Genomic DNA, 22,489 nt, shown 5'->3' on the forward strand with positions numbered 1-22,489 from the left:
ATGAGCCAGGCATGGTGGTGGATGCCTGTAATTCCAGCTACTCAGGAGGCTGAGGCAGGAGAATTGCTTGAACCTGGGAGGTGGAGGTTGCAGTGAACCGAGATTGGGCCATTGCATTCCAGCCTGGGCAACAAGAGCAAAACAATGTCTCAAAAAAAAAAATTAGCCTGTGTGGTGACATGTGCCTGTAATCCTAGCTACTCAGGAGGCTGAGGCAGGAGGATCACTTGAGCCTGGGAGTTTGAGGCTGCAGTGAGCCATGATCCGCCACTGCACTCCAGCCTAAGTGACAGAGTGAAACCCCGTCTGTAAAATACAAAAATAAATAAACAAAAACAAACACAAATAAAAAATAAAATGTAGGAAAATAAGAAAAAGTGGAAAAAGGAAAAAAATTACCTCTGATCCAGCCATATGAGACAACCACAGTGAATACTTTGGCTACTGCCTGTTTTCTCCTCTATGTACAGTGTTGTTTTTTATGATAATTCTGATTATGACCTTTCATATCTTTTTTTTCTGAGTTAACGATATAACATCTTATTCACGTTACTAACTTTATATAGATACCATTGTATTTTATTTTGCTTGAGAAGGATCTCACTTTGTTGCCCAGGCTGGAATGCAGTGGCATAATCCTAGCTCCTCTGCAGCCTTGACCTCCTGGGCTCAAGCGATCTTCCCATCTTAGCCTACTGAGTAGCTGGGACTACAGGCATACACCACCACGCCTGGCTAATTTTATTTATTTATTTTTGTAGCGGTAGGACCTTGCCATGTTGCCCAAGCTACAGATATCGTTTTAGTTTTTTATTTTTATACTTTTTTTTTTTTGAGATAGGGTCTTGCTCTGTCATCCAGGCTGTAGTGCAGTGGCATGATCACAGCTCACGGCAGCCTCAGCCTCCTGGACTCAAATGATTCCCCCACCTCAGCCTCCTGAGTAGCTGGGACTACAGGTGCATGCCACCATAACCAGCTAATTTTTTTATTTTTTGTATAGATGGAGTCTTATTATGTTGCCCAGGCTAGCCATGATCTCCTGTGCTCAAGTGATCCTCCCACCTCAGCCTCCCAAGTACTGGGATTACAGGAGTGAGCCACCGCACCTGACCTAGATGTCATTTTAAATCAGTCTTATTTTTCCACTTACAGAGCTGTGCATGTGGGTTATTAAAATGCAAACAGTGCAGAGGCATAGCATACACATCTCGATTTGGTCCCGATTCTTCATATTTGTATTTATCCCAGGGGCCAGATAGTAAATTTTAGCATTTGCTGGCTGGCTCTGTTATCTGTTACGATGATTCAGTCCTGCCACCACAGGACAGGAGCAGCCCTGGGTGATATGTAAATGAAGGGGCGTGGCTTTGTGGGGTTAACCAGGTGGCAGGTGGATTTGACCAGGAAAACGGTAGTTTACTAACCCCTGGCCTATGTTAATCAGTATGTTTATTAGGGTTTTTGTGTGTGTGTTTTTTTTTTTTTTTTTTTTTTGAGACGGAGTCTTGCTCTGTCGCCCAGGCTGGAGTGCAGTGGCCGGATCTCAGCTCACTGGCTCACTGCAAGCTCCGCCTCCGGGTTTACGCCATTCTCCTGCCTCAGCCTCCCAAGTAGCTGGGACTACAGGCGCCCGCCACCTTGCCCAGCTAGTTTTTTTTGTATTTTTTAGTAGAGACGGGGTTTCACCGTGTTAGCCAGAATGGTCTCGATCTCCTGACTTTGTGATCCGCCCATCTCGGCCTCCCAGTGCTAGGATTACAGGTGTGAGCCACCGCACCCGGCCTGTTTTGTGTTTTAATGGAAATGGTCCTGACTCACACCTGCTGCTCTAGATCTTAGGTTTTCCCCTCACTTAATGACATACCTTGGACCCCTCCAGGCCAGCACATAGAGCTGCTAGACAGTCCCTAGACTGTCACAGCTTGGCGCCATCTCACTGCTTGACAGACCATAGTTAGCTGTTGCCCTTGGTAGCAACACTGGGAACTTCCCTCCTTTCCCATCTTCTTTGTGACTCAGTGAAAACCTTTCAACGGCTTGTTGCTTGGGAGAGCTGGAGGCCCGTCACCCCAGGGCATACACTCCATGGACAGTTCTCTTTGGGCCCCCTTGCTGTGTTAAATATTTTTGAGTTCGTTACCAACATTTAAAAATCAGGGTTGTCAGGCGCAGTGGCTCATACCCGTAATCCCAGCACTTTGGGAGGCCGAGGCAGGTGGATCACCTGATGTCAGGAGTTTGAGACCAGCCTGGCCAACATAGTGAAACCCCATCTCTACTAAAAAGAAATACAAAAAATTTAGCCAGGCATGGTGGTGCCTGCCTATAATCCCAGCTATTCGGGAGGCTGAGGCAAGAGAATCACTTGAACCTGGGAAGCGGAGGTTGCAGTGAGCCAAGATTGTGCCACTGCACTCCAACCTGGGCGACAGAGTGGGACTCCATCTCAAAAATAAAATAAATAGGTGAAGAACCCCAGGACAGTTAGCTGGGCTGCATGAAGGTCATGGCCACCCATCTCTGGAGTGACCTAGGGTAGTCCTGCGCTCTGGGAGGGGAGCCTGTAGGACATGGTGCCAGCCCCAGATCTCAGCACCTCCCAGCTGCCCCCACAGAAGGGCAGCAGTGGAGAAGCCTGTCCACCCATGGTCAGCACCCGGGGGGTGCTGCAGAGAGCGCAGATCTTGGGGTCTGCCTCTGCCCTCTGGGAGGTTTGGACCCCCCAGGCTGGAGGCCAGCTCTTCATCCGCCCTCAGCCTCCCACCTCCCAGTGGCTGCCTTGGGTGGAGGGGCTTACCGGTGACTGTCCCCCCAGCTGCTGTGGCACCGCGCCCAGTATGAGCCACTCTTCCACATGCTCAGTGGCCCCGAGGCCTACGTGTTCACCTGCATCAACCAGACGGCGGAGCAGCAGGAGCTGGAGGATGAGCAACGGCGTCTGTGCGACGTGCAGCCCTTCCTGCCTGTCCTGCGCTTGGTGGCCCGCGAGGGCGACCGCGTGAAGAAGCTCATCAACTCGCAGATCAGCCTCCTCATCGGCAAAGGTAGCCCTGCCAGGTGGGCCGTGTGGCCAGGCTGGCCCTGCCTGCCCTGCCCGCTGACCCAGCCCTCCCCGCCCCGCAGGCCTCCACGAGTTTGACTCCTTGTGCGACCCAGAAGTGAACGACTTTCGTGCCAAGATGTGCCAGTTCTGCGAGGAGGCGGCCGCCCGCCGGCAGCAGCTTGGCTGGGAGGCCTGGTTGCAGTACAGCTTCCCCCTGCAGCTGGAGCCATCGGCTCGAACCTGGGGGCCTGGCACCCTGCGGCTCCCAAACCGGGCCCTCCTAGTCAACGTCAAGTTTGAGGGCAGCGAGGTGAGCCTGTTCGTAGCCTGCAGCATCCAGGCTGCTCTGTCCCTGGGGAGCACTTCCTCCGTGAAACTCCTCAGTCACCCGCAGGCCCCCCTCCACCAGTGGCATCAGATGGTGTTTGCCAGGTGTCTGTGCATGTGTAGGGCTCAGCTGAACGTCCCCCCAGGGAAGCTCGACGTGGCAGGATGACCAAGTGGCGCAGGGCTTTGGGCGTCAGTTCATTCTTTGAACAAATATTTCCCAGTGTCGTCCGTGAACTCCCCAGACCCTGTCCTTGGGGGCAAATAGGCAACCCTGCCCTGTGCCCCAGAACCCCGGGGTGCCTCAAGGGCAGAGGACTCACCTCCCTCCTCCCCACAGGAGAGCTTCACCTTCCAGGTGTCCACCAAGGACGGGCCGCTGGCGCTGATGGCCTGTGCCCTGCGGAAGAAGGCCACGGTGTTCCGGCAGCCACTGGTGGAGCAGCCGGAAGACTACACACTGCAGGTGAACGGCAGGCATGAGTACCTGTACGGCAGCCACCCGCTCTGCCAGTTCCAGGTGAGGCCGCTGAGGCCTGCTGCGCTCGGGGCTCCCGCCGCCCTGGACGGGTCCTGGGTGGGAGTTGGGGAGCTGACATTTGGGTGCATCTTGAGCCTGCTGAGCCAGGCCTTTAGGTCACCACCAGAGCATCCCCTGGTAGGGCTGGCCCTCTCTGAGAGCACAAGGATGGGCTCTGTCTTCGGGAGGTGGAGGTGGGGCAGGAAAGACCAGCAGGAAGTCCTCCCCTCCCCCAAGGCCTGAGACAGGCAGGGGGCAGCTTGGGGGGTCCTGGGAATCCTGGTGTCCAGGGGGTGGTTGGGGCCGCCCCACCGGCCGCTCACCCTGCGCCCCGTCTCAGTACATCTGCAGCTGCCTGCACAGTGGGCTGACCCCTCACCTGACCATGGTCCATTCCTCCTCCATCCTCGCCATGCGGGATGAGCAGAGCAACCCTGCTCCCCAGGTCCAGAAACCACGTGCCAAACCGCCTCCCATTCCTGCAAAGAAGGTGAGATGGCGCCTTCCGCCTCCCCTCCGAGCCACCCCTTCTTCCCGCCTGGCGTTCACCTCCAGGTGCTACTGACCACGGCTCCAGGGGCCCTTGGTATGGAGGGTTGGGGCTTTGAGCTGGGGAAGCCAACACAGCTGCCCAGCGTCCTGGGCTGGGAGCCTGTGGGACCGCTGTGGGTGCAGGGCAGCCCCATGCCTGGCTCACCGGCTGCCCTTCTCCTCTGCAGAGCTCAGGGGTGTTGGGCCCCCCGGGAAGCCCGCATGGCAGGTTTTCTGGTAAAGGATAGCATTGTGGACAGGCCCAAGCCTGGCCGCAAACCTGTGACCCTCTCACCTGCCCCTGAGTGGTCACGGGCCTCACCATCGGCCAGGGAGACAAGCTGTTCTTTGAGCCGTGTTAACAGCCCTGCCTCCCCGGCCCCCAGCCCTCCTCTGTGTCCCTGTGGTCCCTGGAGCAGCCGTTCTGCATCGAGCTCATCCAGGGCAGCAAAGTGAACGCCGACGAGCGGATGAAGGTGGGGCTCCTGGGATAGGTGGGGGAGACACTGTGTTTTTGCACCAACAAGGTGGCTGTATCCCGGAGGGGCAGCAGAGGAAGGAGGGGGATCACATGAAAGCCACCTGACCACATTACCCAGCATCCCTGCCTGGGGCGCTGTGAGCAGCTTGAAAACAGGAAGTGGGAAGGGGGGCGGGCCAGCCGGCCCTGGAGGCCAATTCGTAGAAACGTGGGCCAAGCAGCGTTCTGGGTATTTGGCTTTGGTGGAGGTTGTGGGGCCAGGTTCAGCCCAGGGATCTGGGACTGCAGAGCTGGGGGAGGGCCGGGCATGGAAGAGGGGCTGGGTCCAGCTGGGCTGGGGTCTGTGGCGCTCCCTGGAGGCACCAGGACGGTGCCTGCAGCCTGTGAGGGCTGCACCTGCCTCAACCCCTGGGGGCTGAGCCCACCTCCCTGTTGTCTTCACAGTTTCCCGCACTCCATCACAACAGCCTGCAGGCATGGGTTTTATTGTCCAATTTGCAGGACATGATACCTGAGTCCTCAGGTTGGCTCTCCTGCCTGGAGTGTGTTTCACTAGGGAAATTGTATAAGCAGGGCAGGTCTGGGTTCCTCTGGCAGGAATCGAGGGGGAGTGGATCAGAGGGACTTCCAGGGTGGTGGTGTCAGATGGAATTGGAGGGGGCCAGACCTCCGGTGGCAGGAAAAGTCCTTCCCCACCCGCATGGGCTCCTGGGAATCTGAGAGGTCCAGGGAGCCCTAGGATGTTAGAGCAAGGGTCCCTGGAGCTCCGGATCCCTGATGGGGAAACTGAAGCCTGGAGTGGGGAATGGACATGCCCCGAGGTCCCCAGAGTTGGGGGAGCTGAGACAAGGACACCCGTACCCAGCCCATGGTATCCTCCCTCACCCCAGGGCCATGCATGCCCCTCAGGCCTTCCCTGTGCTGCACCACCTTCCTTCCCGTGGGAAGTAGAGTTCAGACCCACCTGAGGATATGCAAGGGGGAGATTGACACCTCCTTAAGCAGAGGGGAGAGGGGCTGGGCCTCCTCACCCCTCACCCCTCATCCTGGCACCTTCTACAGCTGGTGGTGCAGGCAGGGCTTTTCCACGGCAACGAGATGCTGTGCAAGACGGTGTCCAGCACAGAGGTGAGTGTGTGCTCGGAACCTGTGTGGAAGCAGCGGCTGGAGTTCGACATCAACATCTGCGACCTGCCCCGCATGGCCCGTCTCTGCTTCGCACTGTACGCCGTGATCGAGAAAGCCAAGAAGGCTCGCTCCACCAAGAAGAAGTGCAAGAAGGCGGTGGGTCCCGGGGCCGGCGGGGAGGGGTGTAGGTCCCAGAGACCCAGCGCAGCCCCTTGCTGGGCCACTCACCACTCTCCTCCCGGCAAGCACACAGCCTGGGGATGGGAGTCCTGGGATTGCCTGTGGACCCCAGCCTCCTCGTCCACCCCAGTCTGGCCACCAGCCCTGCTCGAGGGACACTCTGGGCTCCTGGGCTCCTGTGCATGCTGCCTCAGAATATCTGGCCTAGGCTGTGGTCCTGCAGGAACCTGCAGGTAGTGCCCTGGGATGGAAGGATAAGCACAGTGTCATCCCTGGAGCAGAAAAGCCTGACTCAGTGGCTGGCCTGGAGGCGCAGTGGCTGGGTGCTGAGTCATGGTCCCAGGATGTGGCTCCCCTTGGGGCTGATTCACTCCGCGCTGAGCTGGGTTGGGCTGGCCTCCGGGCTGTGCCGTCTGTTTGGGGATTTCTCAAGAAGCCAGGAGGGCCGGGCGTGGTGGCTCATGCCTGTAATCCCAGCACTCTGGGAGGCCAAGGCGGGCGGCTCACAAGGTCAGGAGTTTGAGACCAGCCTGGCCAATATGGTGAAACCCCGTCTCTACTAAAAATACAAAAAAAATTAGCCAGGCATGGTGGTGCATGCCTGTAATCTCAGCTACTTGGGAGGCTGAGGCAGGAGAATTGCTTGAACCCAGGAGGCGGACGTTGCAGTGAGCCGAGATCGCGCCACTACACTCCAGCCTGGGCGACAGAGCAAGACTCCGTCTCAAAAAAAAAAAAAAAGCCTGAGTAGGGGTGAGAGTGGGAGCAGGAGGGGGCAGCAGATGTCGGCTGGCTTCACCTCTGGAGCCCTCAAAGGAAAGAGGAAAAAGCGGCTCCTCTCCTTCCCCAAGCAGGGTCTCCCAGGGGTCTGGTGGGGAGACCTTAGCTGGGCTCTGGGTCTTCTCGGGTGGGGTGCCAGGGGGAGGGCAGCGAAGTTGGGTCTGGAGGCCCCGGAGTGGCTGTCCTCACCTGCCCTGTCCTCCTGCAGGACTGCCCTATTGCCTGGGCCAACCTCATGCTGTTTGACTACAAGGACCAGCTTAAGACTGGGGAACGCTGTCTCTACATGTGGCCCTCCGTCCCAGGTCGGCCCAGGCCCGGGAGGGAGAGGCGTTGGGAATGTGAGGGTCCCAGAGATGCTGGTCTCCCCTCTACAATTTCCTCTGCCCCTGTGTTCAGATGAGAAGGGCGAGCTGCTGAACCCCACAGGCACTGTGCATAGTAACCCCAACACGGATAGCGCCGCCGCCCTGCTCATCTGCCTGCCTGAGGTGGCCCCGCACCCCGTGTACTATCCCGCCCTGGAGAAGGTCAGTGGGGGCCCCGTCACGTGAGGCTGAGGGGCTGACGGGGAGTTCTCCTGGCCCTGCTCCTGGAGCTCTTCAGAGAGTGCTCCCTGGCCACGTTGGGGCTGGGCTACCAGGCATATCTGGGGTCTTCCCAGGGGCCATTTTCTCTGCAGGGACGCTGCGCAGTCTGATGACATTTTCGGTTGTCACAGCTGCTGGGAGGGATGCTCTGGGCATGTCGTGGGTGGAGGCCAGAGCTGCTGTGGATGTGCCTCCATGCACGGGACAGCGCCCCCTCAAGGATGATCGGGGAGCGCCCCCTCAAGGATGATCGGGGTGGTGACCCCCTGGCTGGGGGTCCTGCCTGGGCTGGTCCAGGCCCCGGGGGACGCTGAGTGCAACCGTTTGTTGCAGATCTTGGAGCTGGGGCGGCACAGTGAGTGTGTACATGTCACCGAGGAGGAGGTGAGTGAGGTGGGGGTGTGGGGTGGGGGATCTGAGAGCCAGAGCCCTCACCCCTGCCCATACCCCTCAGCAGCTGCAGCTGCGGGAAATCCTGGAGCGGCGGGGGTCTGGGGAGCTGTATGAGCATGAGAAGGACCTGGTGTGGAAGCTGCGGCACGAAGTCCAGGAGCACTTCCCGGAGGCGCTAGCCCGGCTGCTGCTGGTCACCAAGTGGAACAAGCACGAGGATGTGGCCCAGGTGGGTGGGGAGGGGCACCTGAGGGTGGAGCTGGGGGCAGACCACAGCATATGGCTACCCACCACCCTGACCCCAGCCAACCCTCACCCTGACCCAGGCCAACCCTCACCCTGACCCAGGCCAACCCTCACCCTGACCACGGCCAACCCTCACCCTGACCCTGGCCAACCCACACCCTGACCCTGGCCAACCCTCACCCTGACCCAGGCCAACCCTCACCCTGACCCCGGCCAACCCTCACCCTGACCCTGGCCGGCCATCATCCTGACCCCGGCCACCTCCACCCTGACCCCGGCCACCCCGAAGCCTGACCTCGGCCCCTGCTCCCTGCAGATGCTCTACCTGCTGTGCTCCTGGCCGGAGCTGCCTGTCCTGAGCGCCCTGGAGCTGCTGGACTTCAGCTTCCCCGATTGCCACGTAGGCTCCTTCGCCATCAAGTCGCTGCGGAAACTGACGTGAGTCCCCACTGGGCACTCCCCACTTCTCCAGAGGGCAGCTGTGTCCTGGCTGCCAGGACGCGGGCTCTGGGTGGGGCCTGAACCTTCCCGTGGGCTTGCTCCCTCCTGCCTGGCCTCCCTCTGGCTGCCGAGGGAGCTCCCTCCTGTCCTGAGTCAGGGAGCTCCAGGCCCCAGCGCCTTCCTTCCCTGCAGGGATGACGAGCTGTTCCAGTACTTGCTGCAGCTGGTGCAGGTGCTAAAGTACGAGTCCTACCTGGACTGCGAGCTGACCAAATTCCTGCTGGACCGGGCCCTAGCCAACCGCAAGATCGGCCACTTCCTTTTCTGGCACCTCCGGTAGCGGGACTCGCCCCAGCCGTTCTGTGGGAATCCCAGCCCCTGAGTCTCCCCGGAAGGCCATGGGGGACATTTCCAGCAGGCCTGGATGTCCTGGCCTCGCTAGGTCCTGCTGGGTTGGAGGGGCTGCGTGGTCCTGCCTGGTGAGGCTCAGCCCTCCCTTCCCCTTCCAGCTCCGAGATGCACGTGCCGTCAGTGGCCCTGCGCTTCGGCCTCATCTTGGAGGCCTACTGCAGGGGCAGCACCCACCACATGAAGGTGCTGATGAAGCAGGTGAGGCTCAGGGCCCTGGGGGTGGGCAGGGGGCGGCCCTGAGCCTCTGAGAATCCCCAGGGCCGGCGGAGGCTGGGACCTGCCCACTGCCACTCTCCCATCTGCCCACCAGGGGGAAGCACTGAGCAAACTGAAGGCACTGAACGACTTCGTCAAGCTGAGCTCTCAGAAGACCCCCAAGCCCCAGACGAAGGAGCTGATGCACTTGTGCATGCGACAGGAGGCCTACCTAGAGGCCCTCTCCCACCTGCAGTCCCCACTCGACCCCAGCACCCTGCTGGCTGAAGTCTGGTGAGCCCAAGCCCCACCATGAGGGCTCCTCCCACCCCTGGGAGGCCGGCGAAGGAGCCCCCTCTGACTGCTCGCTCTCTGTCCTGGCAGTGTGGAGCAGTGCACCTTCATGGACTCCAAGATGAAGCCCCTGTGGATCATGTACAGCAACGAGGAGGCAGGCAGCGGCGGCAGCGTGGGCATCATCTTTAAGAACGGGGATGGTGAGGGCCTGGCCTCCCCACACCCCACCTGTGCTGCCCTGGGGGGTCCTGGGGTGCTCCTAGAGTGGGGGTGGAGAAGACAGAATCCTGGGACTTAGGAGCTTTGGTGTGGCTGGAAGCAGAGAACCTACCAGAAACTCATACTTCTCCTCCCACTGGCTGGTGGCACAGACCTCCGGCAGGACATGCTGACCCTGCAGATGATCCAGCTCATGGACGTTCTGTGGAAGCAGGAGGGGCTGGACCTGAGGTGAGAGCCCCCACCCCCTGTCGTCCCTTGGTGTCTGTGCCTAGCCTGGGAGTCTGTGCCTCTGGAAAGGTCCTTGTCAAAGAAGGCACGACCATCTTAGCTGGGAAAAGGGCTGTCCTAGGAAGAGCTGGGAGCAGTTTAACTCTAGGCCAGGAGGTAGTGGGCAGCAGTATGCATGAAGGCCACTCCTGGGGCTTAGCATGTACCCTGCTCTGTTGCTTTAGTTGCCTGGGTGCCCCTGGCTCCCTTAGCCCATCTTGGGAAGCAGTAGCATCTTCTCCCAAGGCCCCTGGCCAGTTCTATTCCAAGCAAATGTGAGCTCAGCCTCAGCCATGGTGCGTTCTGCACCTCAGGTGCTGGTGCTGGCATCTCCAAGGAGCCAGCATCGCTCCCCTGCTTTTTTAGCAATGTGGGCAACAGCATCTTCTGTGGCTTTTGGGGGCACCATGAGTTTCTGGGGCTCAGGTGGCCTCAGGGACAGCCCTTGACCATGCCATTTGCCCGTCCCTCTTCCCACTTGCCTAGGATGACCCCCTACGGCTGCCTCCCCACCGGGGACCGCACAGGCCTCATTGAGGTGGTACTCCGCTCAGACACCATTGCTAACATCCAACTCAACAAGAGCAACATGGCAGCCACAGCCGCCTTCAACAAGGATGCCCTGCTCAACTGGCTGAAGTCCAAGAACCCGGGGTGGGTTTCAGGCCCAGGGAGGAGACTCCACACCTCCTTTCTAAGACATTGGAGTGGGAGGCCTAGCCTGTCAGAGCAAAAGAGCGGGGAGGGGCCTCAGACCATCTCTGTGGCTATTTGGCTGAGTTGAGGACCAGCCTGTGTCTGGGTTAGGGTGAGGCAGGTCTCTGTTCCCCAAGTATCAGTGTCTCTTGCTATGCAACACCATCCAAAGTGCAGGGCCTTAAAAAACAGCCATTTGGCCGGGTGCGGTGGCTCAAGCCTGTAATCCCAGCACTTTGGGAGGCCGAGACGGGCGGATCACAAGATCAGGAGATCGAGACCCTCCTGGCTAACCCGGTGAAACCCCGTCTCTACTAAAAAATACAAAAAACTAGCCGGGCGAGGTAGCGGGCGCCTATAGTCCCAGCTACTCGGGAGGCTGAGGCAGGAGAATGGCGTGAACCCTAAAGGTGGAGCTTGCAGTGAGCTGAGATCCAGCCACTGCACTCTAGTTTGGGCGACAGAGCAAGACTCCATCTCAAAAAAAAAAAACAAAAAAAAACAGCCATTTAAGATTGGCTCACAAATCTGCAGCTTAGGGCTGGGCTCAGCCGGGCGGCCCTTCTGCTGGTTCCGCATAATCACTCGTGCAGCTGTTCTCATCTGGTGCCTTAACTGGGCCAGCAGGGTCTGAGATAACGCATCTCATTCCTGGGGCCTTGGTGCCAGCTGTCTGTGATGCCTCTCTGCATGTGGCCTCCTCATTTAGCAGCCTCATGTTCCCTCCATGGCTCTGTATTGAGGGTGTGGGGTTCAAGATCTGCAGGTGTCTTCAGGTCTTGGCTCTGGAGTAGCATCTGCAAGCGATGTCCGGTGTTGTGTTCTCCATGTTCTGTTGGTCAAAGCAAGTCACAGGGCCAGATTCAAGGGGAGAGGGAGTAATAACCCACTTCTTGGTAGGAGGAGCTGCAAAATGGTGTGGCCATGGTTTTCAATCTTCCCCACCCAGGGAGGCCCTGGATCGAGCCATTGAGGAGTTCACCCTCTCCTGTGCTGGCTACTGTGTGGCCACATACGTGCTGGGCATCGGCGATCGGCACAGTGACAACATCATGATCCGAGAGAGTGGGCAGGTATAGGGGGTGGTGCTGGCAGCTGCTGCGGGGACCTGGCAGCTGCTGCGGGGACCCCAGCCTGCTGGCCCTTCTGCCCAGCACACAGCTGTGTGAGGGGTCCCCCAGCCCTGCTGGCTTCCTGTCTCCCCTGGATTCTCTCCTCTCTGACACCTTCTCAATCCTCCCCCTCTCCTCTCCCCTCAGCTGTTCCACATTGATTTTGGCCACTTTCTGGGGAATTTCAAGACCAAGTTTGGAATCAACCGCGAGCGTGTCCCATTCATCCTCACCTATGACTTTGTCCATGTGATTCAGCAGGGGAAGACGAATAATAGTGAGAAATTTGAAAGGTGAGAGTGCCTGAGCCCCACCAGATGCCCCTCAGTGTGGGACCCCAGGGAACAGGGCAGAGGTTCCCAGGCAGGGTGCAGGATGGGGCTCAGCTCTCAGCCCCAAACTTGGCCCCTCACCCCAGCTGGTGATGGGTTTGGAACATGCCCCTGCTCCGCCCTGCAGTGCTCCTTTTGGGCAATGTGGGCAGGTTTGTGGGTCGTCTAGCAGGAGGCTGGCTGGGGCATGGGGGGTCAGTTAGAAGAACTGGGGGCCTTGTGTCCACCCATTTCCAGGGCAAGGGCAGGTGCCTTCAGGGAAGGGGCCGGTTGAACGCAGAGCGGCCCTCTGGCCTGTGGCTGGGAGGTCCCAGAGCCTCAGCTCCTGTGCCCCCCACCTGCAGGTTCCGGGGCTACTGTGAAAGGGCCTACACCATCCTGCGGCGCCACGGGCTTCTCTTCCTCCACCTCTTTGCCCTGATGCGGGCGGCAGGCCTGCCTGAGCTCAGCTGCTCCAAAGACATCCAGTACCTCAAGGTATGTGCCGGGCAGGAGTCTTCTGCCGCCAATGGCCTTCCAAGGCCTGCCCCCGAGCAATTTGACCTAGGAGGGCCCTGAGTGCAGTAGGCCCCAAAGGGCACTGAGCTCTGTGTGCCTTATGCCGTCCCAGGACCCACCAGTAGGGTTGGTGGGCGGTGGAGGGGAAAAGTGGCTGCAGCAGAGTTGAGCCACCGGGGCATGGTTCCACCTAGTGGCAGATGTGTAGCGACCTCTCCGGGTTGGGCCACTGTGCTCAGGGGCTGCGGGGCTTTCAGGTATCCACTGGGCCACATGAGATCTGGCTCCCTCTGCCTTCTAAAAGATATTTTTGGGCTGGGCGCAGTGGCTCACGCCTGTAATCCCAGCACTTTGGGAGGCCAAGGTGGGCGGATCACCTGAGGTCAGGAGTTGAAGACCAGCCTGACCAACATGGTGAGACCCTGTCTCTACTAAAAATAGAAAAGTTAGCCAGGTGTGGTAGCAGGCACCTCTAATCCCAGCTACTCAGGAGGCTGAGGCAGAAGAATCACTTGAACCTGGGAGGCAGAGGTTGCAGTGAGCCGAGATCGTGCCACTGCACTCCAGCCTGGGCGACAGAGTAAGACTGTCTCAAAAAAAAAAAAAAAAATATATATATATATATATATATATATTTTTTTATATATATTTTTCCCTTCCTGTGTCCTCTCCGTGTGAGAACGTAGGGTGGGGCGGTGAGGCTGCTGGGACCACACATGCTTGCCAGGACCTTCCCTCTGGTGTCCAATCCCTGCAGAAGGAAGCTGCTCCCACGCTCCTCCCAGAGCCACTTCTCCAGTGGGGGAGGCGAGGTCACCTGGGAACTAGGGGCTCTGGGGCCAAGACGTCTTTGGTACCTTCATTCGAGGGTGGAATCGGAAGAGAGAGCTTTTCCTGAGATGCCGGGGGCTCTCTGCTAACCCCTTCATGCAGTGACTCTGAAGTCCTCCAGAGAGGGCCGCATCCCAGAGCAAGGTCCGGGTCCCCTTAACGCCGACACCACTATGATTTGTTCGCAGGACTCCCTGGCACTGGGGAAAACAGAGGAGGAGGCGCTGAAGCACTTCCGAGTGAAGTTTAATGAAGCCCTCCGTGAGAGCTGGAAAACCAAAGTGAACTGGCTGGCCCACAACGTGTCCAAGGACAACAGGCAGTAGCGGCTCCTCCCAGCCCTGGGCCCGAGAGGAGGCAGCCACGGGCCGTGGGGACCAGGCACGTTGGTTGTCCTAAAGGGGCTGAAGAGCCTGAACTGCAAAAAGAACCTACACAGCTGCCTTTTGTTTACACTGGTTATTTATTTATGACTTGAAATGTCTAAGGAGCTAAACAGCCATAAACGGAAATGCCTCCTTTGTGCAGCGGTGCTGGGCCCCTCGAGGCTGCACCTGGCTCTCGGCTGAGGACTGTCACCCCAAGTCTTCCAGCTGGTGGATCTGGGCCCAGCGAAGACTGTTCTCCTCCCGGGGTAACCTTCTTCCCAGGCCTCCCGCCAGACTGCCTGGGTCCTGGCGCCTGGCAGTCACCTGGTGCCTACTGTCCGACAGGGCGCCCCGATCCTTGTGCAACCCACCCTGCGTGTCCTCCCCGGACTGAGTTCTGGCAGCTCCCCAAGGTGCCCTGGGTACCCTCTAGATTCAGGGATATTTGCGCTCCACTCCTCAAGTGGGTCTTGGGTACGAGAATTCCCTCACCTCTCTCTGCTGTAAAGTGATTTTGTTTGCAGGTAAGAAAATAATAGATGACTCACCACACCTCTACGACTGGGCAGATCCGGCCCAGCCCCATAAAGGAGAATCTACGCTGGTCCTCAGGGCGTGTTAAAGAGATCTGGGCCTCATGTAGCTCACCCTGGTCACACACGAAGGCGAAGGCGGGTCAGAGGCAAATACTCTGCCATTATCTCAATTTTTTTTTTTTTTTTTGAGATGGGGTCTCAGTTGCCCAGGCTGGAGCGCAGTGGTGCAATCTTGGCTCACTGTAACCTCCACCTCCCGGGTTCTGAGCCTCCCGGGTACTCAGCCTCCTGAGTAGCTGGGGTTACAGGCGTGCACCACCATAGCCAGCTAATTTTTGTATTTTTAGTAGAGACGGGTTCAACATGTTGGCCAGGCTGGTCTCGAACTCCTGACCTCCAGGTGATCCACCCACCTCAGCCTCCCAAAGTGCTGGCATTACAGGCATGACACCGTGCCCGGCCCACTCTGCCATTATCTAAGCCACCTCTGAAAGCAGGTTTTAACAAAAGGATGAGGCCAGATCTCTTTTGGGAACCTGCTGTGAGAGTGCTCAGGTAGCAGGAGTGTGAGAGCGAGGACACATGCTGGGATCTTTCTCTCTGTTTAGTTTGAAATGGTGCAGGCTTCGTCTTAAGCCTCCAAAGGCCTGGATTTGAACAGCTTTAGAAATGCAGGTTCCAGGGCTTCTCCCAGCCTTCAGAAGCCAACTCTGCAGATGGGGCTAGGACTGTGGGCTTTTAGCAGCCCCCAGGTGATCCTAACGTATTAACCGTGGACTCAGGACCTACCCGGTGATGCTGTTGATCTCTCAAAGGTCTTCCAAAACTCAACAGAGCCAGAAGTAGCCGCCTGCTCAGCGGCTCAGGTGCCAGCTCTGTTCTGATCCACCAGGGGTCCGTCAGCAGCCAGTGCTACCCGCGGGGCACCTCCCTGGCCACACGCCTGTTCCTAGCAAGTGCTGAAACTCACCAGACCGTCTGCCTTTTTTAAATGGGGAAAGCCGTGCGTGCGTGTGTTATTTATTTACGTGCGCCTGTGTGCACGGGCGTGGGAGCACACTTTGCACAGCCACAGCGTTTCTGGTTTGGGTGTACAGTCTTGTGTGCCTGGCGAGAAGAATATTTTCTATTTTTTTAAGTCATTTCATGTTTCTGTCTGGGGAAGGCGAGTTCAGTATCACTGATGTCGGTTGTGACCAGCACTCTGTGAAACCTTGAAATGAGAAGTAAAGGCAGATGAAAAGAAAGAAAAAGCCTTTTTATATTCTTATGTTCTCGGCTCAAAAAGAAACAAGGGAGTGCAGGTTTAAAACCAAAACAGGAGAGAAGACAAACCCCGCTCCGGCTGGAGTTAGAACCAGAACTTTATTGTAGCAGATACACTTTCTGACCTGTCAATCATCAATATACACATCTGCGAAGGGAAACCGCGCGGTGACAGCATGAGGACATCCCCTGGGCGTGAGTGTCTGTCCGCTGTCTAAACGGAGCAGCTACAGGGACAGGACATGGAGGATGGCCACACACAGCACAGCCCAGCCACCAGTGTCCTCAGAACCAGCAGTCAGGGTCACAGAACAGTATTCAGAATGATTGCCCACCCGTTTTAGAAATCTAAACGTTTACATGTAACTAAGAGCAAAGTGCTATGTGGGTTTTAGACCATGACTGTTTTCTCTCCTTTCGCCCCACCACCGAGCACAGCAGCAGGGCTCCTGGGGGAGAGGGATTTCAAACCCCCTGATGGCAGGAGGCATCCACGGGGGCGGGGGCTCTGGGGAGGAGAGAGGAGAGAACAGGCTGTTTTGGAAAATTCCAGCACTTTGCCTTCAGGCCATGGGTCTCTGCTGGACGTTCTGAGTACGGATCACTCAGGCCTCCTGCCTTCTCCGGAGGGCGTGGTCAGCCGGTCTGCAGGACACCTGTCAGTGTCTCCTTTTACCAGCAGGGAAATGCACATCTAAGCATAAACCACAAGGCTGCACACGGTGAGACTAGGCCACTGCGCAGGGAGCTGCTGTCGGAGGAGTGTGGAAAAGGGGCCAGGGACCCCGCACCCCCGGACCCCACGCCAAACTAGGAACAGGTCGAATCCCAAAGGTGAGGCCCGGCTACTTGTAGCTGCCAAAGGGCGGCCCTGGTCCGGTCTCTTGAGCAGCACAGCTAAAGGCCTGTGACCCTGACTCCCAGCCACACTCAGACCTGAGCAGGGGCTGGGACGGGGCTGGGGTGGAGCTGGGCCTCTCCCTTCGGGGTCGGGGGAGGGAGGGCCCGGTGGGAAGAGCCCGTGCTCAAGAGCTCTGAACTTGACTTTACATTCCAGTCCCGGGTTACACTAGCACAAAGGACACAAGGAATCCGATTTATTTACAAAATATTAAAAAGTCAGTTAATCGTCTACACAGTACCCCCCCATCCTGCCATTATTTATACATGCACTAGTTTGGAAAAAATAAAAACTTTTTTTAAAAAAAGAAAAAAATGATTACCAGGTGGGAGTGAGCATGTTTTACCCTTTGTCAACGAGTCCAGCTGGCATGGCTTTTCTGGAGTGCGAGGGGCCAGCGGCCTCTCCCCGGGGCGGGGGAGACTCCAGACACAAATGCAGGGCCTGAGGCGCTGCGAGGCCCCTGTGCGAGCCGGATGGCGGCCAGAGAGGACGTGTCGGCTCCTCGTGGGACTGAAGAGAGCGACCAGGCAGAGGGCAGGCGGGAGCCTAGGGTCCTACACACCAAGCACGGCAACGATCGTGGCGGGGAGGGGTCTGCACACCTACTGGCTGAAATGACTTTGTACATCGTGGACCCTTGGGACTGGGAGAACAGATGGCAGCAGAGTCTTTGGAAGCAGAAACCAAGGTGGCCGGGGGCGCGGGTCAGTAGCTGAGGGTGGAGTCATCCCATTCCAGCTGCTGCTGCCGGGTCGCGTTCTGGGGGTCGCCCTGCTCCCCCTCCTCCTCCTCGCTGCTCTCCGACTCTGCGCTGGTGATGTCATCTTCCTCCTCGCCGTCCTCGCTCTCCTCTTCCTCCTCCTCCTCCTCCTCCTCCTCACTGCTATGCTGGTCCTCGTAGGTCTGGCAAGGAGAGGTCACGGCCACATGAGTCCAGCCCTGCCCACAGCCCCGTCACCTGGCATTCTCCTCTCCACAGCCACAGAGGAAGGAGAACTTGCCCCAGCGTCTCCCTCCCCAGCGACAGAGTAGCCAGAAGTGAAGGGAAGGCCGGGCGCAGTGGCTCACGCCTGTAATCCCCGCACTTTGGGAGGCCAAGGCGGGCGGATCACGAGGTCAGGAGATGGAGACCATCCTGGCTAACACGGTGAAACCCCATCTCTACTAAAAATACAAAAAATTAGCCAGGCATAGTGGTGGGCACCTGTAGTCCCAGCTACTTGGGACGCTGAGGTAGAAGAATGGCGTGAACCCGGGAGGCGGAGCTTGCAGTGAGCCAAGATGGTGCCACTGCACTCCAGCCTGGGCGACAGAGCGAGACTCCGTCTCAACAACAACAATAAAAAAGAAGTGAAGGGAAAACAAAGCTCCAGTCAGTACCCATGGAGTCACCCACATACAAAGCAGCTGGGGACAGCACCTCGGCTACCCCACCAGAGAACTCTCTCAGGAGTCCCATGGCCCAAGAGCGCCCAGCCCTGGCACAGCTCATCTCCACACTTAGTAGGCAGCACGGCCTTGAATAAGGCCTCTCTGAGCCTCGGTTTACCCATGAAGACACCTAAGCCCCAGGCTTGCTGAGCAGATGATGCGAAGGAAAGCGTGTGAACCCGAAGGAGCCGCGCCATACTGGCTTCTCAGAGGCCGTGGCCTGCACTGCCGCTCAGTCTCGGAGGTCGCCTGCCCACTCCTACCTCCATGGGGTTGACGGTGATGGTCAAGGCGGAGTCGTCCCAGTCCATCTCGTTCTCCTTCCCGGTGTCCTGATCCCGCATGGTCCGCTGATGTGCGGCACGGATCCGAAACACCCCCAGGATGATCATGAACACCAGGAAGCTGACGCACACCACAATCACAACAGTCGCGGTGCTGGGGACGACTGTGGAAGAATGAGGGGCGGGGCGTGGGTGAGGTCACTCAGCCCAGAGGGCCACCGTGCCCTTGCCCTCCTCGGCTGTGCCCGGTCAAAACGGTCTGGACAGCATGCTTCATCTGAACCCAGAGGCCAGGAGGAAATACCAGGAAAAGCCCAGCATGGGCCTCGAATCTGGCTCGGCCACATCCTGCTCTATGGCTGTGGGTGACATCATCTGCCCTCTTTGAGGGCTTTCGTTTTCTTGTGTGTGATGGGGAATAATGGGGACAGGGACTGACCGGCAGTCATGCTGAGCAGGAGGCTGTGCCCACGGTGGGGTGGGGGCAGGGCGGACGGCATAGAGCATCTCCGCTCAGTCTCCCTCCCCTTGTCCTACCTGCAAATGGGTGGGGGTTGGCCAGGTTGTGGCCTGACAGGTCAACAAAGGAGCGGTGTTCCGGGTGCACGAACTGTGGCTGGGCAGCCATGTGGTTGGCGTGTTCCACGGGGTTGGCCGTGTGGATTACATTCACCTACAGCAGAGAAAGAGAAAGGAACGCTGGAGACATCCTGAGCCTGTCCAAGAGGTGACAGTGGAGTCCCGCAGCTGGCATGACCAGTGCCACTCAGAGTGGCTCCTGGACTGTAGCTGGGGGCAAATGGAGCTACGGGAAAAAGACAGAGAAAAAAAAAAAAAATCAAGAGTAAGCACTTAAAAAACAAAAACAAAAAAAGAAAAATAAAAACCAACCCAACAAAAGAGAGTAGTAAGCACTTAGAAACTGCTGTAACAATCTAGTACTGTCAGACATTCCAGAAATGTATCACTTTTCTAATTATTATTATTATTTGCTAAGACTGGGTCTTGCTGTGCTGCCCAGGCTGGAGCACAGCGGCTGTTCACAGACATGATCACGACTCACTGCAGCCTGGAACTTCTGTGCTCAAGTAATCCTCCCCCATCAGCCTCTCAGGTAGCTGGAACTACAGACAAGCACCACGCACCTGGCTGCAATCCATTTTTACTGCGTTTTATAAAAGATGATGCTCAAAACGAGCAGAAAAACAAGCCGATGGCCCCTCCCCATGGGTCGTTTGGGAAGCACTGGTGTAGACCTTTTTCCCTCAAACCACAGTCGTGTGAAAGACAGCGCCAATCACTACCATTGATTTCCTTTCAAATCTGTTCCCCTTTGGCTCAAACAAAACAGGCATCGGTTCTGCAGCATCGAATGCAGCACTCTGCTCCTGAGTGCATGGTGAGATGTGCCATTGCTAAGAGTAACTTTGGGTCAATTTTCTCCAGGCCACAGAGGGCCTGAGCGAGGACGCAGCTGCTGGACAGGTCTGTAGACGACCTCAGAGCAGGATGAGCTGCCCTCCAGTCAGCGTGGGCTGTGAGTCACCATCACCAGCCTCAGCAATACTGGTCCTGCCCGTGCAGGTCCCTGCATGAGCCCCTCTCAACCTGGGCCGAAGACTCGACTCCATTCACAGGAGGGCCAGTGACCGGGCACAGAGGCAAAGAGCGTTTGGCTCCCTGGGCGCTGCTCTTTCTAAAACAGCGTCCTTGGCTGGCCACGGTGGCTCACGCCCGTAATCCTAGCACTTTGGGAGGCCAAGGCAGGTGGATTGCTTGAGCCCAGTGGGGACAAGACCAGCCTGGGCAACACAGTGAAAACTCACCTCAATCAATCAATCAATCAATCAATCAATCAATCAATCAGTCAAACAGCATCCTCCTGCTTCTCTCATGGGACATCTCAAGAAGCCCCAGAGGCATTAACTGCCACTTGCTCTTTGTCACCTCCCTCCAAGGTTCCTTTAGCTACAACTCAGGCCGAGGCAGCGGGGGAAAGGGGAGCAGCCCCCACCCCAGCCCACCCCAAACATAACCTCTCACTCCAACAAGCCCAGGTGTAACCTGCAGCAGGCCCCAGGCTGGAAAGGCAACCCCCTAGCATGAGCCTGTACAGCTGCCACCATGAATGCTCTAAGGGTTGGCATTTGTGCACATCAGGGCTGCGAATCAGAGCACTCACTCACTGCTGCTATTGGCCCTGCTCTGTGGGAGCCCCGTACTCACCTCCACCTTAAATTCGTTGCTGATGTAGCGGCCATTCAGCTCCGAGCAGATGAGCTTAAACTTCCGGTCAAGCAAGGACCTGGCGTGCCAGTTCCGATAGCGCAGGAGGTGCAAAACCTCCTCGTAGCTGGCCATGGTGTCCACACCTGCAGGGGTGGAAAGGGAGAAGACTGCTGGGTGGCTAGGGCAGGAGCACGGGCAGGGCTGCAGCCGTCAGCACAAGCAGGCTCAATCAGACACCGGGTTAGCTAGGCCAAGGGGTCACACAAGTTGGGTTTCCAGCCATGGGAATAAATGCAGTGTGCACAGGGGCATTCTTCCCTCTGCGGGGGACATGCCATCCCACACCTCAACCCTCCCCCTTCAGAGAGTCGTGGCTACCCATCCGATTCCTGTCCAGGAGACAGGGGTGCGCATGCAGCCAACAATGATCCCAGTGAACGTGCTCCTTCCCCATCTCCCTCTAAGATAGCTCAACATTCTCAGATGGCAGGCGGCAGCCAGCCAAGAGCTCTCAAGGTCCCCTGCTGCGGCCTGGCTCACCAGCATGGCTGCGACGCTCCCCTTACCTGTGAAGGTCATGCCCAGCTCAGAGCTGCTCACTTCGATGCCCTTCTGCTGCAGGCGGGCCATGTCCACTTCTAGGCTCTCCTGCTCGTGGTTCAGCTCCTCTCCCTCCACCGTGACCTCACAGGTATCCAGGTCGTGCACGACCTCCTCAGACACCAGTGATTCTTGAACTGCAAAAGAGGCCCAACCAGAAATACAGTAGGGGCAGTGGGGCCCAGCGTGGCGGGGCACACTCGATGCCCTGCCAGCTCACCCCAAACCTACATGGCTTTTGTAAGGACCAATGACGGAAGCGTAAGTTGCTTTCAAGAAATGGCCAGATGCGGTGGCTCATGACTGTAATCCCAGCACTTTGGGAGGCCGAGGCGGGTGGATCACCTGAGGTTAGGAGTTGGAGACCAGCATGGCCAACAGGGTGAAACCCCGTCTCTACTAAAAATACAAAAATTAACCGGGCGTCTTGGTGGGTCCCTGTAATCCCAGCTACTTGGGAGGCTGAGGCAGGAGAATCACTTGAACCCAGGAGGTGGAGGCTGCAGTGAGCCAAGATCGCATCACTGCACTCCAGCCCGGGTGACAGAGCGAGCCTCCAACTCAAAAAAAGAAAAAAAAAAGAAAAAGAAAGAAAAAGAAAAAGAAATGGGGGAGTTTCATGTGTCTCGAGTAAGAATTGTGGGGACATTGTGCCCCCATGGGCTGACCAGCCTGGCAGGCACAAGCAGTGTCTCCCGCAAGTGCCCTCAAGCCCCTCAACCTCAAGCCACATCTCAAAGCCTGACAGCGACCAGGAAAAGATGCAAGACCCCTCCAGATGGGATTGCAGAGATCACCCTGAGCTCCAGCTCACGGGTCAGATTCCAGAAGCACACCCAAGAGAACACCAACAAAACATTAAAACCTCCCCAAACCCCACAAAGACAGAGCCCTGCAAGTCACACAGCCACAGCGGGGCTTCCGGCCGAGGCAAGGGAGGCCGTGCCCCACAGAGCACATTACCTGTGGGGTCCTCAGCCCCGTCCCCTTCAGGCTCCACTTCTCTCGTGATGGTGCTGATGATGCGAAGCTCAGGGAAAAGGAACACCCCTTCTGAGCTTTCAAATTCAGAAGCTGCTCGGGCAAAATGGTGGACGCCGCTCAGGCTGATCTTGGGCTCCTCGGGCTGTAAAACCATCACGTAGCCATCTACCGGGGGGACCGAAATGCAGGTGGCCTCGTTAAAACACCTGCCAGCAAGAAATGGGGAAGGGTCAGGGCTTTGGGAGCCGATCTTGGAGCCCACCTGTGCAAAGGCACATGGAGGTGGGATATACAGGCCCCTACTAACACCTGCCGGGGCCACTCCAGGAACATACTTGCAAACATGATGCATAAATGTCACTC

The 22,489-nt window shown here is 57.6% G+C and overlaps 2 protein-coding genes across 2 annotated transcripts in view; one reads left to right on the forward strand and one right to left on the reverse strand.

Annotated features, from left to right (window-relative positions):
- PIK3CD (phosphatidylinositol-4,5-bisphosphate 3-kinase, catalytic subunit delta) overlaps nt 1–15,675 on the forward strand; it is a 139,881-nt gene extending 124,206 nt beyond the window's left edge. Inside the window, exons 5-25 of the mRNA XM_011935774.1 lie at nt 2,819–3,047; nt 3,127–3,356; nt 3,714–3,893; nt 4,234–4,383; nt 4,811–4,900; nt 5,968–6,189; nt 7,202–7,298; nt 7,393–7,523; nt 7,917–7,967; nt 8,038–8,205; nt 8,539–8,660; nt 8,856–8,999; nt 9,173–9,272; nt 9,385–9,563; nt 9,654–9,766; nt 9,938–10,016; nt 10,542–10,709; nt 11,701–11,824; nt 12,011–12,156; nt 12,540–12,672; nt 13,713–15,675. Coding sequence (XP_011791164.1) covers nt 2,819–3,047; nt 3,127–3,356; nt 3,714–3,893; nt 4,234–4,383; nt 4,811–4,900; nt 5,968–6,189; nt 7,202–7,298; nt 7,393–7,523; nt 7,917–7,967; nt 8,038–8,205; nt 8,539–8,660; nt 8,856–8,999; nt 9,173–9,272; nt 9,385–9,563; nt 9,654–9,766; nt 9,938–10,016; nt 10,542–10,709; nt 11,701–11,824; nt 12,011–12,156; nt 12,540–12,672; nt 13,713–13,850 — 2,994 coding nt within the window. The 3' untranslated portion in view covers nt 13,851–15,675. The remainder of the gene's footprint in view (nt 1–2,818; nt 3,048–3,126; nt 3,357–3,713; nt 3,894–4,233; nt 4,384–4,810; nt 4,901–5,967; nt 6,190–7,201; nt 7,299–7,392; nt 7,524–7,916; nt 7,968–8,037; nt 8,206–8,538; nt 8,661–8,855; nt 9,000–9,172; nt 9,273–9,384; nt 9,564–9,653; nt 9,767–9,937; nt 10,017–10,541; nt 10,710–11,700; nt 11,825–12,010; nt 12,157–12,539; nt 12,673–13,712) is intronic.
- Nucleotides 15,676–15,777: 102 nt separating this feature from the next.
- CLSTN1 (calsyntenin 1) overlaps nt 15,778–22,489 on the reverse strand; it is a 125,426-nt gene continuing 118,714 nt past the window's right edge. Inside the window, 6 exon segments of the mRNA XM_011935778.1 lie at nt 15,778–17,501; nt 18,209–18,477; nt 18,851–18,986; nt 20,540–20,685; nt 21,109–21,279; nt 22,106–22,332. Coding sequence (XP_011791168.1) covers nt 17,304–17,501; nt 18,209–18,477; nt 18,851–18,986; nt 20,540–20,685; nt 21,109–21,279; nt 22,106–22,332 — 1,147 coding nt within the window. The 3' untranslated portion in view covers nt 15,778–17,303.

The sequence above is a fragment of the Colobus angolensis genome, unplaced genomic scaffold (assembly GCF_000951035.1).
Source record: "Colobus angolensis palliatus isolate OR3802 unplaced genomic scaffold, Cang.pa_1.0 Scaffold149, whole genome shotgun sequence".
NCBI lineage: Eukaryota > Metazoa > Chordata > Mammalia > Primates > Cercopithecidae > Colobus > Colobus angolensis.